This window comes from Podarcis bocagei (assembly GCF_964188305.1).
Source record: "Podarcis bocagei genome assembly, chromosome: 3".
Classification (NCBI taxonomy): domain Eukaryota; kingdom Metazoa; phylum Chordata; class Lepidosauria; order Squamata; family Lacertidae; genus Podarcis; species Podarcis bocagei.
This window is the reverse complement of record NC_138127.1, coordinates 56375168-56388800: the sequence shown is the minus strand read 5'-3', so window position 1 is coordinate 56388800 and position 13633 is coordinate 56375168. Positions and strand designations below refer to the sequence as shown.

Sequence of the window (13633 nt, the reverse complement as noted above, 5' to 3'; positions counted from 1 at the left end):
ATTGTTGCAATCCACTTTGAGACTTATTTATGATACAGCAGTGTGTAAATAAATAAAAATAAATTCAGCCTGGGCTAGGCTTTCTCCCTGCCTGCCACATGTTGAAATCATTGCCAGAATGGACCCTACCTGAACTGTGCATTTAGTCATTGGGGTTGAATTCGTGGAGAAGCTTTGAGCTGTTGATGTTGGTTGTTTGGGGGAGGGGGTTGTAATCTAGAGACATTCTGTGATGTGCTTCCATCCGCTACTTAAGAGGAAAAAAGACAAAAAAATTCAGAGCAAAAATTCATTTACATATACTGGGAAAGGTCTTCTAACCTTTCTCAACATCTAACCAAACATATATGTGTTATTTTGTAAGATCTTGAATTCAAGGTTATGTTTGAACGTTTTGAGTAGAAAGAGAGGCCTATGGCACCAAGAGAATGTTTAACTTGCTTTGGCTATCTGGTTTGCTTAATGCTTGTCTAAATCTGAGCTGAGTCAATAAAACTTTGTCCATTGAGAGGCAGACCTTTCAGCACACAACCTGCCTGTCCCAAAATGAAGTCTTGCAAACATATTTTTGTGTTGCTTTTATTTCTCTTCTCAGGTAAGGTTGCTTTTATATTGCTTTTTTAATGATGCAGAGAATGTGGACAAGGTTTTCAGAAATAGTTTGTAATCTTCAAACCAACTTAAACTGGATTTATCCTCTAGACTTGAAATACACTGAGCCCACGTAAGTGTTTGAAATGTAGTGTCCTGATATGTTTAATGCTGATACCTAAATAATTTTTCAAATATGTTCTATAAAGACAATGGCTTATCTAAATGCTTTGCAATCTCAAGAACTATGGTACTAAAAGGATTGGCTCAGGGATTCTGTGGGCATATTTAATGTAAACTAGGATGCTTTTATGCTGAAATTTTCCAAACACCAGGTGTTTGGATTTGCAAACTATGACCCATATAGGACTGCTTAATTATGTAGGTACAAAGATACAGATTAGTCTGTTCTATGAAACATATATTGTGCCATGCTGTATTTTGACTCGGTCCTTTTATTGTATGAATATCCTCCATTCCCCTCTTATAAATATATTCTCTTCTTTATATGTATATCCTCCATTCTGCCTTTAGCTCAGGGAAGATTAGTTATGCTTCTCCAGACTGTCGCACCCAGGCAACTTTAAGAGCAAGATATGCTTAGGTTCAGCCACAGAACTGTTTCATATCTCATCAGACCATTCTCTTGCTTGTGTAATGTTAGTGTAATAGGCAAAAACTACACATGATGATAAGCTGCACACATTTCGTGTTGTTTCAAGGATGCTTTCGACTGTCCCTCAAAGGGCAGTCAGCAGCTTCATAGGAAGGAAACCTGAACTATTTCTTTTGGGTATGAGACCTGGAGCCTCAAGGGTAGTCAATTTGGTGCGCTCTAAAAATGCTGTTGGACTACAATTCCTGTCATCCTTGACCATTGGATTTGATAGCTGGGGCTAATGGGAACTGGAGTCCAACATCTTCTGGCTACCCCAGCTCTAACTGAAGTAACTCAGCAGCCATCTTAACTACAAGGTGTTTCTTCTTCCCACAATCCACTTGGAGGCAGAATGTGCAAAACTGACTTTCTGGACTATATAAGTAGAGTACAATCATAACCATGAAGTCCGTGGTTCATTAAAAACTGAGAAGGGGATCCGAGATCATGGTCCCAAGGCACACGATGCAACAACTTCAGAAGATCTGGGTTTGCTCATCACTTGTATATCCCCTGAGCTCTATTCATGGAAGAAAGGATATAAATATTAATCATAAAATAATACCTTTCCAGGTGTGGCACTTTAGTTTGGTCCACTAGTTTGTAATTGGAGGTCATCTCATTCACAATGCATGGTATGTTCATATGTATTTTGCTGCAAGTCAATGCATAGATAAGGGACATGCCTGCTGTGTGCATTTGTCTTGCAACACCTGTGCAGTGGTCACTGTTTTCTTCACATGCATCTCTTCCTTGGCTTGGTGAAAGGTAGGAAGGAGGGCTCTGTAGAGCAACCAGAAACTAGGGAGACAGTGGGGAGAAAGCAAAAGAGAATGCTTCCTGTTTTGATGGTTGTAAGAAATGCTTTGGGTTAAACCACAGAGCCTAGGACTTGCTGATCAGAAGGTCGGCGGTTCGAATCCCCACGATGGGGTGAGCTCCCGTTGTTCGGTCCTTGCTCCTGCCCACATAGCAGTTCAAAAGCACGTCAAAGTGCAAGTAGACAAATAGGTACCGCTCTGGCGGGAAGGTAAACGGTGTTTCCGTGCGCTGCTCTGGTTCGCCAGAAGTGGCTTAGTCATGCTGGCCACATGACCCGGAAGCTGTACGCCAGCTCCCTCAGCCAGCAAAGCGAGATGAATACCGCAACCCCAGAGTCGGTCATGACTGGACCTAATGGTCAGGGGTCCCTTTACCTTTACTTATGTGATGTTTTAGAAAAATATTTCTAATTATTTAATTATTCTAATTATTTCTAATATCATTCTAATAACATTTAAAAGGTCAGTGTAGATCCAGCCAAAGAGCTGCAACCACACAGCACTCTTTAAGATTTGGTCACAGTGGCCTTGATGCAAAGGCCATCTCAGCCAATAGACAAATTTCATTGGACTTTGGAAGTGGTTCTATAAATCTGTCCACAAAAATTAGTACCATGTCTCCTTCAATTCTTGGTCTTGACTCAACAAATATTGCATATCTATAAGAGCTGCTGGATAGAACTCAGTCTAATGATCACAGTCCAAGGCTACAATCTTCACTGGTCTACTCAGAAGTAAGCACCATTGAATTCAATAAGGCTTACTCCCGGGTGAATAGGATTAGGGTTGCCAGTATGATTCAGAGCAACCCTTCTTACCCTTTTATTGGACATCTATAATCTCTCACAAGCAAGTGTGCCCCTCAGCTACTGACGGTTCCTCCTTTTGTTTCAAAGCTCAAAAACACAAAGTATACCATTATACAGAGGATACTGTTTCTGCATTCAGTAGCCAAACACCACTCACTGACAGTTTTCTCACTGCTGAGCTGAACAGGGCAACAAAGAATTTTCAGTAGATTTAGCTTTTAATCTGCAGTTGTCTGGATGTTAGAAGATTACTTCTCCAAAATAAATAAATAATTTTACAAAGATTAATAAAGTGTTAGACTATATGATAAGATTTTACTGGTAGGTTGGGTCTGCACTCAGTACTTGCATTGAACAAATTGGACTCTTTTTTCCCCTTGTCATTTTCCCTCATCACTGGATTTCGGAGCATCTATTTAAAGCCCAGATTACATAGTTATTATGGTCAATGTGTAGGCATTCCCTCCTCTGATTCTCTCCCATTTTGGTTTTTGCTGCAGAAAAATCAAATGACACACTCATAGTGGTAAAATAAGCTAAAGAAAGCAATAGATGATTTTACTGCCTTTTACATGAGGCTGATAGCCTGCCTCCCTTTCCCTCATCCTAATGCAGATCCCTTTAGCAAGGCAGAATGGGTGACCTGAAGTCATTATGCAGCAAGTTTCTCCACCCAAAATGTCTGCCAATGAACTGGAGTGGGAATGAGGGCACTCACAGTGCTATGATATGACATCATGAGACACTGACATGACATCATGAGAAGCTCACACGATAAAGAGGCAATTTTCATAATGGCAAAATCCAAAGAAGAAGCATCTTGAATAACATCTCAGAGAGGGTGACCATGTGTCCTACTTTACAGAAGACAGTGCTTTATTTAAATAGTTGTCAGAGGATAGCCCTTTGTTCAAAGGAGTCCTCTATTTGAATGGCTGCCCAGTCCTAGTCTGGTTTAAAGCAACTGGACAGTGGACTGAGTGGTCACCTATGTTGTGATGGCACATGACAACCCCAACCTGTGCCTCAACACATCAAAATTGCCCAGATAAGTCACCTTTTCCCAAAAATTTTGTTACTGTTTTTATTAGCTGCTGCATTTTCACCTTTTAATCTTGCCTCTTTGCTAATTTTCTTTTAGTTCGAGGAGATCAGCTTGATGAAGACTATGTAAGAACAGATGGCGCATGGATACTTGGTCAACAAAGCCAGGTCTATAGGACCCTCAATATAGAAGAATGTGCACAGAAATGTGAAGCTGAAACAACATTTACTTGCAGGTAACCCTGACACTGTTGCATCCTGTCAAGGATGCCCAAACGTCCTAATGATCAGTTCTGACCTCAAATGTTTTGTATTCATTAAGACTAGGGTAGCCATGTGTTCTACCTAAAGAGGACGTTTATCTCTTTGAAGGGTGCCCAAATCTGGCTTAAATGTGAAGAGCCATCAGAAGAGAGAGCAGGGGTCTTGAAGTTGGCTCTCAATGGTCAGCACAAGGGTAACCAATGTGGTGTTCTCCTGATGTTGTTGGACTATCACTCCCATCAGCCCCAGCCAGGGGGGCAAATGTCCAGGGGTGATGGGAATTGTTCCACCTTGGTTTCCACACATTGTTTTTTGGGTCCAGGTTCAGATGACACAATGTGGTTTGTTTCCCAGGAGCACAGCGGTGGAGGAGTGAAGTGCCTGTTCATATGAAGCCATATTTTATTTTAACTACAGTTTAATGGGACACATGAATCAGGTTGAACACATTTCATAATAACAGCCTTGATGTAACTTCTGCCTTGATGTAATTTTGTACGAATGACTTTCAGTGAGTGAATTCAATGCAATCAAAGATGGATAAAATTATACTCAGATTGCATTCGCACCCCATTCACATCTTGCCATTTCAACAGGTCTTTTATATTTGCCATCAAAGATCAGCAATGCATTACACTGGGCGACAACACCAAAACAACAGTTGTGTTTAGAAGGGCAGATGCAATTCTCTTTGAAAAAAGAAGTAAGTGTATACAGCTTTTGGCTATCATGTCTTCTCTAGCACCTTATGCAATGTCATGTGTTCACAATATCTTACACGATTGACAGCCGAGGCCATTTGAAATCTATTTGATGGGTGTTTTTGTCAAAGAAACAGTGCCCTGAAGAGAAAAGAATTCCAAGGTCATTCATGGGCTACTGCCATCTTTTGTCACACACGACCTTAGCCTCAGTTTAAGGAGGGGGAAACTGGTTATTTGAGGAAATGAAAATATAGCTGCTAATATTGTTTAACTCCCATTATTCTGGCCATTGCCCATCCTTGGTAGGGTTGTTGGGACTTGTGGCTCAGCAACATGTGGAGGGCCAGTGGTTTTGTGTGCCTGGTTTACAGGCTATTCCTTATTACTTGGGATAATTTCCTGAAGAACTGAGTGGCCTAAAATAATTGAAAATGGCTTGAGTTAAGCCAGAGAGGGACCGCTGGAAACTCCAGAAAATAAGGCAGCCCTGGAGCATCTTCAACTAGATCACTCCCCTCCAGGAAGGCTGCTCTCACATTCTTAGTCTGGTATCCAATGGCTTCATACTCAAGGTGTGATGTTTGCTTTTAAAAAAGCTCTCAGGACCAAAGTATACATGACACTTCAGATCTGCGAATTGGATTTTCTCACCATCATTTTCCTAGCTTAAAATCACAAAACATTAATGTGCCTTCCTGGTGCCTTCCAGATGTTTTGGACTATAACTCCCATCATCACTGATCACTGACTGGGGCAGATAGGAGTTACACTCCGACAACATCTGGACTGCAGCAGGTTGGAGAAGGCCGTCTATATGCCATGCAGCTTAGTGGTGGGAGTTAATTGGAAAAACTAGATCACTCCCCTCCAGGAAGGTTGCTCTTACATTCTTAGTCCAAAATTCGCTAAACAAGTATGCTCATGTTCCCATCAGCAGTTGAGAAATAGGTCATGTCAGCCAAGATCTTGACATTTCACGGACACTTCAAGACTGCTCCCAAAGGCTGTGCTGGGATTTCTTCAAGGGTGGAGAGGAAACAGCCAGCGAGGGAACAGATGTCTCCGTAGGAGGATATTTGGCAATGACTTCCTCATTTCTTTCTCTGCAGTAGTGCTGGGCTAATACACAGGAGATCTTCAGACACAGCCTTTGATGTGGTGTTGGCAATAGATATCCCAAGAAAATGAAATCCCCATTGCCTGTATGCAATTGTTTGCCTATCTTTATGTGTACATGCTAGATTATAGATTGTGAAGGTCTTTAAAGATCTTCATTTGTCTCTTTGGTTTTTCCAAATCTGTGATGCAAAGACATTGCCACTGTCTGTATTGCATTTCTCTCACATGAAACACAATTCCTTTTTCTGACCCTCCTCCACAAATACTAAAAGTAGACGGAGTTTGCTATAATTGCTTCCCATGCACAGAAGTTTGTGCCAGCTGTCGCAATGATGTGACTTCATTGATGTACTTAATTGAAAACAACAAAAACAACTTTTTAGAATGGTGTGTTTCTTATAAACTGGGTATTTTATTTACTCCCTTTCCCAGTATGGTTAGCATTTAATTAGCTATAGTTAGCACAATCAACAGATTGTTTCACATGCACTTTTTAAATGCAGGATTAACTTCTGTTGAAGCAAATTGAGAAACTCTTCACTTGCACCTTTTAATATGAGACTAACTTCAGTTGAATCCATTTCGGAAAAGTGTTCCTGTCTGCTGCACTAATTAGCATCTGGCAGACTGTTGGCAGCACTGAATAAATTATAGTTGTTTGGCAATTCCATCCCACCCTATTAACATGCTGCAGAGTCTTGCTGCAGTGACTGCAGGAAAGCTCTCTCACATCCCTGTGTGAATGGGCTTTTCCCAGGTCATGCAATGACTTCCAAAAGGGACTCTTAGCCATTAATTTATTTCCCTATGAACAGAGCTCTCCCCACCTGGACACACCCATATATCCCAATGCTACACAGCCCCCAACAGTGGCTTGCTAGTTTCTTTTGATGTTTCCACACTTTGGGGGCACTTCCAGACCGACCGTTTATTTGCAAAATATTTAGTTCTTATCCCACACTTTTCTCATGGAATCATCCTGTCATTTTCTAGCCACAAGCAGTCAAGTAAGAAAGCAGATGAAACTTTGCAACAGGAAGTGGGGAATGGCAACCACTAGCTGACAATGGACCCCTCCAAAATTTGTGTGTGTGTGTGTGCATTCAGGATTATTTGTGCTCATGATGGCATTGGGGCTATTATTCATGAGATAGATTCCAGTACTTTTTGCACCTGCAAATGTTTCAGGGCAGGCATACTGCTGTATTTCCAGTTGGCACATGCCTCAATTCTTCTTGCTGAAATCCTGTACTTTTTAAAAAAATACCACAAATGTTTTGGGGGAAGGAGAAGTTGTCCTGCTTTTGTTACAGCACAAGAATTCCCCCTGCAGATGGCGATAATGTGGTAACACTGAAGAAGCACCACAGAACAATGAAGAAAGCCAAATGATGTGTGGATGGTCCAGCATTAATCCACCACTGACACACTATTATTGTGTTAATGACATGTTGCGGAATACACCTGCAAGAAAAACACCATCCTGAAGGGGCCCAGTATCATATAAGCTCCACACAAACCTATCAGGATGAACATTGCAGTCTGGAAACTTTTTGGGTAGATAGACTTAGGCATTAAACATAGAGCTGCTATAATGGCGTCATGATATTCTACATTTCCCCATCCAGCAAGCAGTATCCAATGATGAAGAGTGGAGGGTGGGAGGAGGCACAATGCCATGACTTGGGGTAAGCATTGCTACTTACTGCGGGAGAAAGAAACTCAGCACAGTGCACTCATGCTTCTTCTGGTTCACACATGAAATGTTGTCTCTCTTGCTTGATCTGTCTAGCCCATCTACCTGCAATTACATAGGGAACTTGAAGTGCGAACCAGGATGCCACCATTGCAGGGACGCGGACTTAGAAAAAATATTGGGGGGGCCCGGGAAAGCTCATGAATAATAAATAAGCTCATGAATATGCAAATAAAGTGGCTCCGGCCCTAAATAGGGCAAGCCACGCCCCCCCAGCCAGCCGATTGGCTGGCTGGGAGGTGTGGCCAGTCGGGATTCCCCTGTTCTCGCGGGATTTCCGGCAGTGCCTCCGATTAGGGCGCGCGGCTGGCTGGCTGGCGAAGGAGCAGGTGAGGAGGAGGCGGGGGACGGCGGCGGCGCTCTGCTGAAAGGGCGCCCGCCCGAGATTATTGGGGGGGCTGAGCCCCCCCAAAAAAATTTTTGAGGGGGCTCGAGCCCCCTCAAGCCCCATGGAGTCGGCGCCTATGCACCATTGTCTGTAACTTATTTCAGCTGCCACAATCGTAGGATTGCTTCTAGCTCGGCCCACATTTCCATTCTTTGCATCAGCAGCACTGATTTGTGTGCAGAAAGGAATGTTTTGTGTGAACCAGCCTTTCCTGGATAGTGGCTTAAGCGTGCAGTTAGAAGGAAGGTCTGTGCAGCACCACCTGGATTGCACTGCATTTTGTACAGTATTGTTTATTTCAGTAAATGGAAAGTCAGAACGTTAGATTGGGGTGCATAAATAAATTGTGTGTGTGTGTGTTCAATAATTCTGAGTGGTGGTGCTGTGTAGTAGCCGTAGCAACAATAATGATAAATAATAATAGTAAGCATTGTCTTTCAGTGTATCTACTTGAATGCAAAAGAGGAACTGGACAAGACTACAGAGGAACTGAATCTAAAACTCAGAATGGAGTTGCATGCCAGAGATGGGCAGCCACCACTCCTCATGTACCCAGGTATGATCTGTTCCCATCTGAGAATGAGCGGCTTTCCACTTCGTGCAATGTATAGATGTTCAACTAGATTTTGCTCTCTGAAATATGTAGGGCACAATTCGGTAAAATTTAGTTGTGCCTAACAAACTCCAATTATCTGCTTAATTACTTGTGAGTAGGCTCCACTGACGTCTGCATGACCAACTTCTGTGTAAAGATGCACAACACTGGGTTGTGAGTCCCCTTGATTAAAGCCCAATCTTTCGTGTGATCTTTTAGGATTAAGTCCCACTGAGTTAAGTAGCACTTATTCCTAAGAAAATGTGCATAGGACTGAAGCTTAAGGTGGACCACCTTCTCATAGAAACCTGCAGTGCTGCACAAAGTGACTCTTAAGCTAATAATATTCTTTTTAAAGCTATTCATACAAAACAGTATAAAAGAATTGCACTTTGAACATTAACAAAACAAAATATTCAAGGTTGTCCAACTAAGTACTTCTCTGAGTAGATCCATGGAAAGTAATAGACTTAAGTTAGTAATGTCCATTCATTTCAATGGGTTGTAATCATCATCATCATCATCATCATCATCATCATCATCATCATCATATTCATACCCTGGGTTGCCCCAGCCACTCTGGGTAGCTTCCAACACATATAAAAACATAATGAAATGTCAAACATTATAAACTTCCCAATACAGGGCTGCCTTCAGGTGTCTTCTAAAAGTTGTGCAGTTCTTTATCTCCTTGACGTCTGATGGGAGGGTGTTGTAGTGCTAAGGAGATCATTTCAGCGTAAGCATCTCTGTTTGTCTCTCTCCTCTTCATGCACATGCTATTCTGGGGGCGGGGGATCTCTTGAACTTCCAGAGCAGATTTGGGGGTGGAGGGAGTGTTCGGTTGCATTAGTGGGAATCTTTACGCTGGTTTCTGCTAGCATAATGGGTTCATTCAAAATGAAACAATGGTCTCTGAGTATGACTAACGTGGAACACAACCCTCAGTAATTACACATAGTCTTTAAAGACATTTCTTTCGCTGCTTCTCTCTCTCTCTCGTGTAACAAACATGCCTTTTAAGGATTTGTGACTTTTAACCCGCTCCAATTCAAGCCATGAGCCAGATGATTGGCCAAGAAGATAGAATTTAAGTACTTCCTGACTGCCATGGCAGTAATAGGTGGCAAAAGGATTCATCAGAGCCTGCAATGTTCTGCAGTGACAATAAGTTATAGCCCTTACGGGGAAGCAATCCATGCTGAATTACTAACCTGACGTTTAGATAGGATAGGCAAGTAGCTATTCATTTCTCAGTGCTTCATTACTGTTTGCTTTGCATCCCTTGTGAAAATATTTGCCATATGAATAAAGATACTTTAGTTGTGCAGGACACCGAAAGAGCAACAGTTTTGTATAAACTCATGGATGCAAATGCAGTTGATTCAGACCAGAGCTAGTTGTTACAGAGGATGGGTAGCTGTTGCTGAAAGGAGCTGCAACACCATGTCTCCCTTCTGCTCTTTCCTCCAGTAATAGCTGCTGCTATAAGACGTATGGCATTGTCATATCATTGTCACATCCCTGCCTCTGCATGTAGCAGGCAATGGTGTTGAATGGTGTTGAATCCCTATAACAGGGATGTTTAGTGGGGATCTACTCCCACTAAAAAAAAAAAGCAGTTATCCCATTTTTTAGAGAGGAAGACCCAAGGTAGTTGAGCTTTTTCTCAAACGCCATGGCTCCTGCAGGAAATTCCTGCAGCCAATTAGAAGCCACACTTTGGTTTCTGAATGTTTTGGAAGTCAAACGGACTTCCGGAACCGATTCCGTTCAACTTCCAAGGTACGACTGTATTCTTGACCTCTGTTTTCTTCTTTTTTTCTAGGTACTCGCCTACCACTAACCCTGATAGTGGATTAGAAAAAAATTACTGTAGAAATCCGGATAATGATGAGAAAGGTCCCTGGTGCTACACAACGGATCCTTCTACAAGATATGATTATTGCAACATCCAAGAATGTGAAGGTGGGGTTGAGCGCACCAGAATTTTAATTTTACAAGGCAATTTTAAATGCAGCATATACTCAAGTATTGTTCTTTTTAATGATGAAGAAACCCAGTTTTCACATGTGCATGGCCACGTTATTCATAATATCAAAATACAAATATTGTAGTAGTGCCTTTATAGAAGCATTATTCTTCTGATTAAGTCTCACTAGTGTAAGCTGCTGTTGGGTTGTTTGGTAATCATTCGTAAGTGAACAGAAGAGTTCCCCAAGACTTGATTTTAAGACACAGAAAATTGGATTACAGAAAAAAAAACCCATCTTGGCAATAATTAGTCTACATTAATCCGATTTTGATGAAGCATCATTATGTTTTTATTCTATAATACCCACTCTGGGATCATTTGGCAAAGAAGGGTCAACTAAAAGACAATATCGCACACCCACACCCACACACCAGCAATTCCATTACCCCAACAAACATTGTACACGTGCTCTTAAAAACATTTTTGTAATAGTACATAAGACAGTATAATTAAAAACTTCAGAAAGGCAATATGAACAAATTACTTACTACCTTAGATTTTGAAGGGCAGAGTAGCTTAACTCCGACACCTTCAAGGAACCAGTCCTGATATAACCTGAGCTCTAAACTTCTTAGCAGCTTTACCAGCCTTATAATATAAAACCAGAACTTGATCACTATGTCCTATTATTGTGCACAGTAAGTGGGGAGCAGAAGACCTAACATTCCCCCATTCCTACCGCCTGTAAGACAAGAAGACAAAGCTGCATGACTCAAAGAGAAACATTTATCCTTACAGAGCAATGCATGTACTGCAGCGGGGAAAACTACCAAGGCAGGGTCTCCCAAACTGAATCTGGGCTTGAATGCCAGGACTGGGCTTCTCAGGAACCTCATGCTCATGGATATATTCCTTCAAAGTAAGTCACAAGTCAAAAAACCCTCACCAATTCAACTAATGGCAATTACCAATGGTGTGTGGAACAGAATGGGGGAGAAAAGGATAACATGTTGAGTTATATGAAGGCTTCAGGCAGAAACCATTAATTTTGATGATTAATGTATTGCTCAATCCCGCAGTTTCTAAACAGTGTACAGTAGGGATACAGGATGGAGTCCATCACCGATAACATTAAAAAAACTTGGGGGTAGAAGGCATCAGGCAATCCTAAAGGTATCCTAGGCTCAGGTTGATAAAGGCTTTGTAAATTAATACACAAGCCTTGGACTTGGCCTTTAAGAGTTATGTGCTGTGCTAACCTGCCCCCACCCACAGTCTCAGTGCAGCATTTTGCTCCAACTGGAGCTTCTGGATTAACCCCACATAGGGTGCAATGCAATAACCAAGACTGTGCTATAGTTTCCGTTCTTCTGCCCATTGAAATGAATGGAATCTGTGTGAGATGTCTCTGGGTGTATCTAGGATATAGGGACTTCATGTGTGGAAACTACAGAGCTCAACGTGTAAAATATGTGCTTGATTCCGAAGTCTTTGGCACATTGCTTTGCAGCTCAGTGGCAGAGCACATGAACTGCATGTACAAAGCCATGGGTTCAAGGAAGCGGGGGATGGGAAGGATCCCTGCCTGACACCCTGACGAACCGTTGCAATTCATAGAATCATAGAGTTGGAAGAGGGACCCTGAGGATCATCTTGTCTAACCCCCTGCAATGCAGGAATATGCCACTGTCCCATACAGGGATTGAACCTGCAACCTTGGCATGAGTAGCACCACGCTCTAACCAACTGAGCTGTTGGGGTCAAGAGAAGGCAATGCTGAGACAGAGGGACAGGTAGTTTGACCTGGCAGAGGGCAGTTTCCTGCACCTCCCAAAGAAACATAATAACCAGTGCAGTGGTCAATAGGCAGAAGCCTCAACTTTCCCATGTAATGTTCAGTTTTCCAGAAAAGAATCTGAAGTCAAACTTCTGCCGTAATCCTGATGGTGAGCCTCGCCCTTGGTGTTTCACCACCAGCCCGACTAAACGCTGGGAATTTTGTAACATTCCTCGGTGCAGTAAGTATTTGGATGATCAGTTCCAGGTTTGATGTGATGATATAGCAATATGTTCGCTTTCCTTCGGCAGCGATGGGAATCCAACACTCAAGTAGAAGAAACCTCAGTCCTTTGATCTCACAAAGCGTATGGTAGCTTTTTGGCAACACCAAACATTCCACAGAATGGAACGAATATTCCACTTAAGGAAGTAGTAAATTGGATTGCTGCCTCTTAGGTGTTCTGAAGATGCTGGCTTCATTTGCTTTCTCTTTTCTGATATAGCAACACCCCCACCAACCTCTGGCCCAGGGCGCCAGTGCCTTGCAGGAAGAGGAGAAGACTATCAGGGTAACGTAGCCGTCACAGTATCGGGGATACCATGCCAGGCCTGGGCAGTCCAAGAGCCTCACAAGCATGCCAGAACGCCAGAGAACTACCCTTGCAAGTATGTTGAACTATAGATCCAATATTGTTATCTCAGTCTTTGAGACTAGAAATGCATTGCAGTGGGCTTGTCATCTCTCTGGTTTCCTAAAAATAAGTGCAAAGTTGTTCCAACATCAGTTGCCTTCATGCATTTTCTGTTTTAGGCATTTAGAAAAGAACTATTGTAGAAACCCGGATGGAGAGAACATGCCTTGGTGCTACACCTCTGATCCGCAAAAACGATGGGAATACTGTGATATTGCTAGCTGTGATGGTGCACCGGAAGCTACTGGTAAGAGACGCTGCATTTGTGCATTTGCAGTAGATATTTGGATATTAAAAAAACACCAAAGAGCTCATGTGACAAATCTGACTGTGATATCTGGGTTTCATTTTAAGAAGAGGCGACAAGCAGATGCAGAGTAAGTTCAACCCTTTAGGTAGTTCATTATGTTGATTTTTATCTGTTGCATCTGTTGTTCC

At 42.2% G+C, this 13633-nt stretch overlaps 1 protein-coding gene across 1 annotated transcript in view; it reads left to right on the top strand.

The window, feature by feature from the left end:
• The first annotated feature begins 450 nt into the window (after window positions 1-450).
• PLG (plasminogen) overlaps window positions 451-13633 on the top strand; it is a 28781-nt gene continuing 15598 nt past the window's right edge. Inside the window, exons 1-9 of the mRNA XM_081186947.1 lie at window positions 451-595; window positions 4021-4159; window positions 4784-4890; window positions 8596-8710; window positions 10578-10717; window positions 11523-11643; window positions 12624-12742; window positions 13007-13169; window positions 13315-13442. Coding sequence (XP_081043073.1) covers window positions 547-595; window positions 4021-4159; window positions 4784-4890; window positions 8596-8710; window positions 10578-10717; window positions 11523-11643; window positions 12624-12742; window positions 13007-13169; window positions 13315-13442 — 1081 coding nt within the window. The 5' untranslated portion in view covers window positions 451-546. The remainder of the gene's footprint in view (window positions 596-4020; window positions 4160-4783; window positions 4891-8595; window positions 8711-10577; window positions 10718-11522; window positions 11644-12623; window positions 12743-13006; window positions 13170-13314; window positions 13443-13633) is intronic.